This window comes from Vollenhovia emeryi, unplaced genomic scaffold (assembly GCF_000949405.1).
Source record: "Vollenhovia emeryi isolate VEMERY1.0 unplaced genomic scaffold, V.emery_V1.0 DF939165.1, whole genome shotgun sequence".
NCBI classification, from domain to species: Eukaryota; Metazoa; Arthropoda; class Insecta; order Hymenoptera; family Formicidae; genus Vollenhovia; species Vollenhovia emeryi.
The window spans coordinates 901,654-912,390 of record NW_011967201.1 but is presented as its reverse complement, the minus strand read 5'-3'; the positions used below and the strand labels follow the sequence as shown (position 1 = coordinate 912,390).

The 10,737-nt window shown below is 45.4% G+C and overlaps 2 protein-coding genes across 4 annotated transcripts in view; one reads left to right on the top strand and one right to left on the bottom strand.

Moving 5' to 3' along the window:
• LOC105564413 (partner of Y14 and mago) overlaps positions 1 to 10,737 on the top strand; it is a 90,167-nt gene that overhangs the window by 67,743 nt on the left and 11,687 nt on the right. The gene's annotated exons all lie outside the window — the stretch shown is intronic.
• LOC105564412 overlaps positions 1 to 10,737 on the bottom strand; it is a 45,729-nt gene that overhangs the window by 28,391 nt on the left and 6,601 nt on the right. For 2 of the 3 annotated variants that reach the window (XR_001009120.1, XM_012016757.1), the window contains exons 2-4: positions 7,160 to 8,121; positions 6,390 to 6,489; positions 6,106 to 6,268 (exon numbers count right to left, since the gene is read on the bottom strand). Coding sequence is in view for 2 of the 3 variants with exons in the window: in XM_012016757.1 (XP_011872147.1) it covers positions 6,106 to 6,268; positions 6,390 to 6,489; positions 7,160 to 7,397 (501 nt within the window). In the remaining variant the exon portion in view is untranslated. The remainder of the gene's footprint in view (positions 1 to 6,105; positions 6,269 to 6,389; positions 6,490 to 7,159; positions 8,122 to 10,737) is intronic. The other variant, XM_012016758.1, reaches the window with a different exon arrangement.

Genomic DNA, 10,737 nt, shown 5'->3' with positions numbered 1-10,737 from the left:
TCTCTCTCTCTCTCTCTCTCTCTCTCTCTCTCTCTCTCTCTCTCTCTCTCTCTCTCTCTCTCTCTCCTCTCCTCTCTCTCTCTCTCTCTCTCTCTCTCTCTCTTTTTCTCTCTTTCTCTCTCCCTTTCTCTCTCTCTTTTCTGCAAGGGGACAAATGAATTTCGAATAATGCAAACGACATGTGGACATTTCATAAACACCTCTTCGCCGCGTATCTACTGAATAAGGCGTGTGTATGAGTGCGCGCGCGTTCGCATCGGCAAAATTTACTTTTCCACTTTCGCCGAAGGGCTGTTTGTCCTGAATTATTTTGAATTGCTCGCCCGCCGCGCAGCCCCGCTTTATCCTCGTTCTCAAGTGCGTTTAATTCCGTAGGGACACGTGTGATCAATGAAAGTTGGCGCTGCTCGGTTACTGCTTCGCTCCGCCTCGCTCCGCCTCGCACTTGATACGCGGGATACATGCTCTCTGCCACGGCAAAAACTGTTAGCCGCGTACGTTTCGCGTTTTCGTTCGAATTCAGCCCTTCGGCTTCCACGGATATTCGTGGATTGCGGTATCGAGGGTGTTCGTTTAACAGCGACCCGGCGCGTTTGCGATGCGGTCGGAGATAAGCTTTTCGCAAGAATATACGCAACGACCATGAGAAATGACGCGGTACAATTTAGGCCGGTATTCATAGTCGGGTCTTATATTCAGGACCGTCTCGAATTTATCTAAAGAAGCTGCGTGGAGCATTTTATTGGCTACGGAACGCCCTTACGGAAAAGCAACGGAATAATTGCTAGAAAGTTACTGTGCAGTCTTATTCATTGATGCCTGGACCTGCATTGTTATCGTCATCTTTCACAATCTACACAAATCACTGAGTTTCAGGCTGTATGTATGCACAGACTTCCATAGAAGCTGTGTGAACTGCAGCCTGAAACTCGATGCATAGACGGGAATAAAGATTATGAAAGTATGAACCTCAGTAAAACTGAGGTCATTAATGAATAAGTGCATCAGCAATTTCTAATGGTTAAATTACTGATATACAGTCTAGTAATTATTTCGCCACTTTTCCGTAAGGGTATTAAAAAATCATCTTAAGACGATCTTAAATATAAGATCTGACTATGAATATCGCTCTTGATCTATCGACAGTGACTTTTCTAAAGAACAATAGTGAGTTAAGATAAGGGCGATAAAAGAGCCTGTGACAAATTTTTAATACGATATTTGAAGGTGCTTTCACATAGACGGAAAATGAACAAGAACACGCCAATTTCTCTTTTTGAGTGTTAAATATCGACAAATTTAAACGTCAGACGTTTCTTGTTCATTTCCATCTATGTGAAAGCACCTTTAAATATCGTATTAAAAATTTGTCAAAGGCTCCTATCGCCCTTATCTTAACTCACTGTTGTCCTTACACAGAGCCTTCATTAACATAATTGTTTTCTAAAGAATTTCTATAATCGAGTTACAACCCAGATAGCACACATAGTTCTACGAATATTCTTCTGGAGTGCAAATATTCGTAATTTCGGAATATTCGAATCGACTATTCTATAAATATATATAGATTGTTACAATTAGAAATCGCATATTCATAACAAAGAAGAACGCTCTTGGAATATTCGTCGAGAGATGCCTTTGGAATATTTGTTCGGAATAATTTTTGAATATTCATCGGGTTCGTGTATTGCACGTTGCTTATTGCGTAATACACTTATCTTATGCAAAAGGCCTGTGAAACCTGTGATCATACCATATATAACCGACACGCTATATTCGATAGATTATTCTACTCGCATTCGAAAAAGATTTATAGCGGTGCCAGTCGAACGTTCCACGAACGTAAGATAAATATATAAAAATGACCTACGGAATATTCCAAGTGTTCTTGAAGAATATTCTTAAAATGTTCGCGGCAGCGTCGCGACAAAGTTGCAAGAAAGGAAGCATCTCTATGCGGCCGTGCGTCACCGCCGCGCCGTCCGAAAACTGGAAATGATTGACCGCAATTTTATTAGAAAGTACCGCGAAGGCGACGAGACGAGCGGCGAAATTAGAGAGAGGCGGATTACACCGGTACTAATGAAACCGTCGCGTTCGAAGAGAAGCGAATCGCGTCGCATGGAAAGCTGGCCCGGTTTAATTGCAGAAGTCAAACATCGTATGCAACTTTCACCGACGTCTGTGTTTATGCATTATATGCCCTTTTGCTCCGCGGACTACGGGCGGAGGGGAGAGGTGGAGGCAGGAGGAGGAGGAGGAGGAGGAGGAAGGCAGTCGAACAGTGGTAAAGAGAGGCGTATAATATATTTCATTAGTGGGCGAAGCTTTCTTCGACCATTATTCGACATATGCTACGCAGCGTCACCGTTAAACGCAACGAAAGAGATATCTCTCTTTCTCTCTTTCTCTCTCTCTCTCTCTCTCTCTCTCTCTGCTCGAAGCATTTCAACTTGGAGAGACTCCGCCGGGATCTCAACGTTTACTGTCACTTTGAAACTCGAAAGTGCACGCTGAAAAAAAGAAGTTCGCTACCGTAGCTAATCAGGGTTTGCTAAAAGTATTTTGCCGCAATAACTGTAAATTTCTAAATTGCAGCAAACGATTTGCTGTCGCACCTAATGCAATAGGCACAGTCGCAAAATATTTCGCTGTCGCAATCAAACATTAGCTGTCCGTACTTTACAACTGAAATTTAGCTGCCACGTGCAGTTTTACGGCAGCTGCACGGGGAGAGAATTTTCTTTTAAAATTTACCCTGAAAATCATGTGATCGCGGGACAACATGGCATTTTGATCAACTTCCTGACAGTTTGAAGTTTTACCATAGATCTTACTAGTAAAATTTATCCTGAAAATCATGTAATCGTGGGACAAAGTGGCATTTTGAAGAATTTTGTGTTTAAAATTTAAACAAACTCTCACAAAATTCTTGAAAATGTCACGTTGTCCCACACCGAGAAAAATACTTTAATAATTATTAATATACCCTAAGTTTGAACTCGATTACTTTGTCAGAAATATATAAATGTTAATATAAATTCGTGATATTAAATAGTAATGTACGTGACCGTACAGTAAAAATATCATCAATTAATATATAATATTTGGTAATTCTTAATATACCATGTATTAACTATAAAGAAATATTTATTAAGACCGGACACAAAAAATTCTTACATTTATTATTAATATACGGTTCTTTCAGTGCACGATTACATGATTTTCAGGCTAAAAAACTTTAGCCTGAAGAGAAAATTCTCCCCGTGTAGATTTGTCTTTCCGTTCATCGCGTTAATCGTAAATAGAATTGTTATCTTTTTATATGCGAGAATAATTAAGATGGTCATTTATAGCGAACGAGATGAGCATTCGCGATGGGGAAGACTGACAATATCTTGAAACTCGGCTATTCGAAGACAGCGAGAGCCGATACAAGCGTCGCCTTCCCCCATTTTACTTCCTTTTCTTCTCCCTTTTTAGAAACTCGATTGTTTTCCAGTTTCACGTTTGTGTGATCGATGAGATATTTATATAATAAATTATTTATATACAATATATTATATATCGGCACATGTTTCTTCATTCCCGTTCAAGTTTAGCAGCGCGCGCTAGGTGCACGTAATATACCAAGGTGATGGAGTGCACTTTTCTTGACCTTCGCGCGCGCCGACATTTGCATCCGCACGCCACGGCCGCCGGCACGGCGAGCCCGGCGAAACGGCGGAATAGAACGAGAAACGATTTGCGGTGAGCGCGCGTCTGGCGGAGAAACGGCGCGTTTTGTTGAAAAATTCAGCTAAAACCCGCCGCGCGCCCATCGCGATCGCGTGTAACGCGAAATTAAAATCAGGTCAATCCCCATCGTTCTCCCGCGCCAAGCAGACGTACGGTATTTTTGGCTGAGTCATACGCACATACGTAAACAATAACGTGTGCGTGATGTGCACGTACACCGCGCGTGCGTTATGCGTTTGCAACGTGCGCTCGCCCACACGCGTCAAGAGCGTTGCACGCTCGGTCCGCGGCGTATAACGCGCCCGGCCCGAACAATATGCACCGCATGCGTCGTCCAATTGGTAGGCAAAGTTAATGGATTCCTCTACGTAGGCTCGGCAAACGCGAATTTATTGGCCACGTGCACAATGCATGAACGCGATCTGTTATAATTCCGTCGCGGCCCGGAGCTGCGAAGGACAGTTGCAGATACGACGGATAATAAAAGTCGGTACCGGAGCTCGTGCACGATTGGAGAAATTGGAGAATCTCTCGGATACTCGTGGGGCGAGTCGCGCGATCGAACTACGTATACGCGAATCCTCCACAGCTGTCGTTGAGAGAGCGACAGTCCTCTTACGAGATAGGATTCTAATACGAGATAGCAGATTTTCAGCGTCCAAATTCAATCGCAAATCTTTTTTTTTCTTTTCGCAACGATTGCACGATCTAACGATCGGTTTTCCACCAAACAGATTTTACCCCAAGGACAATAGAGTCATGGCGGAACCAACGGACGGTGTCCATTAATTTAGCGGGAACTCCGCTGTCCCGTATTAGGAGACTTTTCTTTACTTTAAAATTAGATCAACCTTTGTCGCGCAGTATCGTGTTTTATCCAGGATCTAATTATATCCGGTGTGTGATTAATGAGCTCTACGAATCTCCGAATATTTTGCAGGTGCCAACGCGAGAAATCTGAGACTGTCGTCCATAACGAGAATTCTATTACTGTAAAATAGCGTAACAGGTGATTATAAATCAAGTTTAGAGTTTTTAATAAACAAGAAGATATTTTTATCCGTGTCTACTAAAATTAAAATTTTCCAAAGAGGTATCCTGAAGACGAGAGGGAAGGGGCGGCAAATAACTCGAGAGCCTATAAAGAATTGATAAATGAAATTCCTTTATCATTTTCGAATGAGCGACAAAGACTGCGGCTCAAAGCTTGCGAATCGCACGCGATCACGAGGGCGAGTCTACGCGCGTGGCGACACGCGCGATCTTAAATTTCCCCGGGCGAGCGAGGTGGGAAATGTCGAAAAATCCCCGACAAAGTTGTCCGCGTGACGTCTAGCTGTTTCAACGTCGATTTAAAATTCCAATTCAATGAACAAAGCGGCATTGTGGGAACACGACGAAATCCCGGTCGACTGAATTTATCGGGCATCGATTCAATTACGCGAGAATTGTATATAGACGCGCAGCCGCGTGTACGCGTTATGACATTTTACGAGGTGGTCCTCAGCCGGAAGGAATCCGCCGGAGCGAAAGGGTCAAGCGAGACGAATGGGCGCAACGGCGCGGCGATGCATCGCTATTAAATGCAAAGCGCCTGTAACGGTACGTCCGTAGCCGTAGATTTTGGCTCCTCGCTCGCTGCATAATGTGCTTCGCACGTGCGATCGGCAGGGCGTCGCGCCGCGGTCGCCGCCGCCGCCCCGCCGACCCCGCGGCCTCCGCGCAACAACCGTGACAATTGTACGTACAGTACGTAGCCGTGCGGAACAGATCCTTACGTCCCCGTTGTGCAATCTGGGGCAAGTTCCGTAAATGTTTGCCGCGTATCCTATTACGGCACAGCATCAAGATTTAAACCAAGGCCGACGGTATTTGCGTGGTTACCGTATTATGTAAGCTAATCGAGCATGCATACGAGGATCAAACGGGCTGGTATCGATTCCATTAAAGTCCCTAACGTATCCACGCCGTGCTGGCCGTACAACACTTCTCTCTCTCTCTCTCTCTCTCTCTCTCCCCCTCCCCCTGTATCTCCTCTCAAGTTCCACGCGCCTTTCCTCTCGCGACTTACGAAAAATCTTGCCCCAATTAGCAAGGAGGTCTCGCGTACGGTTTTATCATTGTTCTATCCGAGTTCTTTTTTTATTACAACACGGTCCACATTCTCGATGCAGATTACCTCGCAATTTCTCTCCCGTGCAGACGCGGAAGATAATTTACATCCGATGTCCCATTAAGTTCCGCGTCGCGCGCGAACTTTTATGCTCGGCCCGCAAGGCCGAGATCTCGCCGGCGGCAACGCTCTATTCGCGCGAGATTTTTCCCTCGTCCGCCCTGGCGAGGGCTGTTAAAGTGTCGTTAGCTTACGTCTTGTGCGGAGAGAACCCTCGTGGCAGCCTCAACGGGAACGTTTCCGGAATGCGGATGATGATGTTGCGACTCGACTGCATTATCGCGGTTGCAGACGTTCTTGTACCAAGGTAAACCGTTCCCGCTGTCCCTGTCGCTCCGATACTTTCGCCACACGTGCCTGATACGCATATTAGAAAAACTTATAGCTGGCTGTGCGTGTCAAAAGGAGGGGGGGGGGGGGGAAATAACCGGCCGGCACTCTTCGAGTATCCCTTTCGCAATAAGCAAAATTAGCATACCTGACGCCGAAGGCGATCCCCAAGGCGATGATCAGCGGTAATAACGTCGATATGCATGCAAGCAAAACGGTCTGTATGTCTGAAAAGTTGGCAAGGATACCTGAAATACAATAATCATAAAATTCTTGAGGCGAAAGTACGACAATAACTTGAATCCTTTACTAGCTGATCCTCCCGCATGATTATCCTGTCAGCTTACGCGCGCACGGCGTATCGACGGATACGGATACGTATAAATGCATAAATCTATGACGATTATCTCACGACGGCGCCAATAATTCTGCAGTCTCTCGCTGAATAACGTCTCGGTCTCTTCCGAGTCCTTCGCGAGGCGCGACCGGATAAGATCTCTCGAAAGAAATGCCGCTTTCCGTGCTTATCGAGCGAGCGAGCGAACTTTATGCAAAATATCGCTTTCTTTATTAGTCCCCGTCGCGTTTTTCAGGATCAAGCGTTTTCCCAACCGGACACTCGATCGGCGAATTTTCGCCGCGGCGAAAGATCGACCGCAAATTTGTCTCATAAAACCGACAATCCCGAACTTATCCGGGCCGCCGCCGAGGGACGCGTCCCAGGTGATTTTCAACGGTGACCGAGTTTGAAATGCAGCCCGGGAGATGAGTCAGGGCGACTTGGTTGAGGATTCAACGTCTCGACCTCTCGGATGCATAATTAATTAAAATTCGGACCGTGAAGAGGCGACGGCACCCACTTCGTGTCCCCGGCGAGCGCTTTACGGCCGTATCCTCGCGGCACATCGTGCTACTTACTGTGATCGAGCTCGTCCTGCTCGACGAGGTACTCCGTCACGTTGTAGACGCGATGGTGCGGCTTGACGGTGGTGACGACCGCGGGGTCGCCCGTCATCGCTGCGGGCGGGTTAGTCGTCTCGGCGTTAAACGCGGCCGCGACCACGTTGGAAGGTAGAAACGTCATCGACGTGAGATTCAGCTTTCCCGCCGTCGTCCCGTCGTACGTCGTGCGGTTGTGCGCCGTCGTTTCCGCCATCCCGCCCGCGTGCTCGACGACGCATCACCAGGAGACCCGAAGACCGCGTCGATCCGCGGGGGATGAGCGCGAGGGGGCGGCGAGGCTGACCGGGCTGGTTCACGTTACGCGTGCACACGTTTGATCCCGCGCTTCCACGATCATCCCGCCTCTCCTTCACATCTTACTCTCGCGACTAATCCAATTGTGGAGCTAATCGCATTTAATTCGCCTTCCCTCACTCGTTTCGGTGGTAACCGTCGCGAATGATAGATCAGCGCATCGGAGACGACACGTAGAAGCCTTACGCTTTCACGCACGTGTATCTGTATATGTACATGTACATACAATTGCCCACGCACGTCATTTCATCTGTGAGCTTTCGCGCAGATTAGACTATTAATACGGTATGAGATCGTCGTTCGGTTACCTCCTCCTTAAATGGTAGCGATATCAGGTACGACGTTAAAAGCATGACGCTAAGGAGACAGATCTGCCCCGACTGTTTCCTTACATTGTCAACCTCGTGCTTTCTGCCGCCTATCTCGGCTTCGGCTGCCAAATAATACGTTGAAAAGTCGCGGCCTCCAAATCACATTTGCGGAAAAATTACGGGATAACGGCCCTCTTCATCTGCAGTTACTCGATTCTCTTTTCCTCGTCCTTATCGTCTGCCTTTTCACTGCTCGCATGGCCGTCCGTCGTACAATTTATTCTTCTTCCTCTGCCAAGTCCGCATGCGTCACTGCAACAAATTTGCCCTCCAGTTAATCGAAAGTACGCTGTTACAAAAATTACATGTATAATTACAATCGTTACAGCGGGTAATATTGGGACCACCTGTTAAAGGTGTATGTATATATTTACACACGTCAGTAAATTCACACCTTGTACGTAAAATGATCACCGTATACAATAAATAAACTGCTTGCTTTTAATTGTGCCAATTTTTGCAATGCTTTGCAATTTTTCGTCATGTGGTAAACTAGTATTTGCACAACAAAGCGTAATAAAAAAAATGTTTTTGTAACAGTACATGAATTTACATATTTTCGCTACTATTGTAATACGTACGTAATTTCACATACTTTTTTTACACACGGAAAGACCGGCTAGGGCAAAAATAACTGAAGTGAAAATGCCGTATAAATAGTAGAGGCATTTACATTGATTTGTGTTGCAGCATTCATTAAGTTTGCTGCACAAAACGCACATAGTTGTCTCCACTACTTATCATACCAATGTGGGTATGACAACCACAGATATAGCCGTTCGAAATATTACTATTTATTGGGGTTGTGCCAACCCTAATTGGTAGAGGTGTGACATTTTCATGTTATCTTTACGCAAAATATCGCAAAATGCTCCAGGAACGTTGCCAATGTCATTTCTTTACATCTTGGAGCCCCCAACTTCGTTTTAACACGTTTTTAAAACGCTAAATGGCGTCCAAATAACGTCAAAAGTCGCAATTTTTCTTAGCAAACATTTCTAACGTCTACGCTGTATCCAAAGAGATTTATGCCTAAGACTAGTTTTTGTTTACTTTTTTTTAGACACGTTACTGCTTTTATAGCCTGAAAATGATATGTAATTTCAATAATTTGTTCCATGCTTTTTAATATGTTATGTTCCATGTTACATTTTTTCACATATATTTAGCCTTAATAAATGTCGTAAATTGTACTATCAAAACGTTAAGGCCCGGTTTCACCAACGTTGTTTAGCTTGAAGCTTAGCTTAATTCATTCTTTGCTTCTTTCTAAAGTAGCTGGAAAGAGACAAAGAATGAATTAAACTAAGTTTAAAGTTAAGCGACGTCGGTGAAACCGGGCCTAAGTTTTATTGATGCCCTGCCCACCTCTGGCCACGGCACTATCAAGAACATTATCAAAGTAATGCAAAATCCGGAAAAACAAAACGCAAAAGATGCCAAAAAATAACATCAATATGCCACACCTCTACACTGAAAAAAATTTCTGGTTGAATATGGACGAATCAGATAATTCCTTTAGGATTTACCAGAATTCCTTTAGGATTTACCAGAATTCCTGTAATCCTACAGAAATTCTGGTAAATCCTAAAGGAATTCTGGTAAATCCTAAAGGAATTATCCGATTCGTCCATATTCAACCAGAAATTTTTTTCAGTGTACTAATTAGACATGTGGTAACTATATCGGTCCCTCCGTGCAGTATACCCGAGGGTTATACTTCTCACGTACTCTTATTTAATTTTCCAAACGCAAAACGACCTGATTTCCTCGTCCCGCCCTCAAGACACTGTGCAATCAGTAACTAAATTAAAGTTCCAAGGTTCGATAATCGACAGTCGTGTTTGAAAAGTCCTAAAATAACAGAACACTTAATTGAATCTGAGACAGTCCCTCCGTGCAATTCCACCTGACGGTTTAATCATCGAGCCCCCTGATATTTTGACAACTGTAAAGTTAAGATTTAATACTAGAGAGACGTCTCGCCCGACGTGAGCGCGAGCAATCTAAAGAGGCCATCGTCGAGTTTACGGGAAATTTCGGAGCATCTTGTACGGGGAGATAGGCGCTTTAAGACTCCGTAGCACTGTAAGCGCCTTATGTAGGCTGTAAGCCCGCGATTATGCCAGCCGATACATACGCAAGCGACACACCGCGAAAACCATCCAGGCGACGACGGGGCCGCCGTCGCCGTCGTCGTCGTCGGGCGATGGATATTCGATGTACTCGATACGCTATGTAGCGCGCATAATGCCGCTGCGTGCCGCGATATATGCACCTCGTGGCCTGTTTGACGGACCTCGCTTCGGTCTCGCAAAGTGCACCGTAGTAGCGCGCAACGGCGGCATTCTATGCAACGAGGGCAAGGTATGCGGGGGTAAAGTTCAATCTGGCGTTAAGCGTGCCGCACCGCGGTTCTCCCGGCGCCGCGGACTGTCCTTGTATTCGGGGCTGCGGCCGCAGGGTAAGAAGTGTGATCTCGCGGTCCAGCACGCACCCCGCGGTAGCGTCCAGCAGCTATTCGGTAATTTTGTGTACGCGCGGATGATTTTTCTTTTTTCAAATTTACCCTGAAAATCTTGCGGTCGTGGGACGGCACGGCGTTTCGAAGAATTTTGTTGAGACTTTGTTGAAATCCTACCATACATTCTACTAATAATTATACTTGGTATTTATTTTACTGGTAGAATGTGTGGTAAAATTTCAAACAACTCTCTTACAGTTCTTCAAAATATGCCATGTTGTTCCACGATTACATAATTTTCACGGGGAAACTTTAAGGACTGTTTTACAAGCGCGAACTCCAAAACTACAGCTTTACTCGCAACTCTCTCCCCCCCTTCTCTCTCTCTCTCTCTCTCTCTCTCT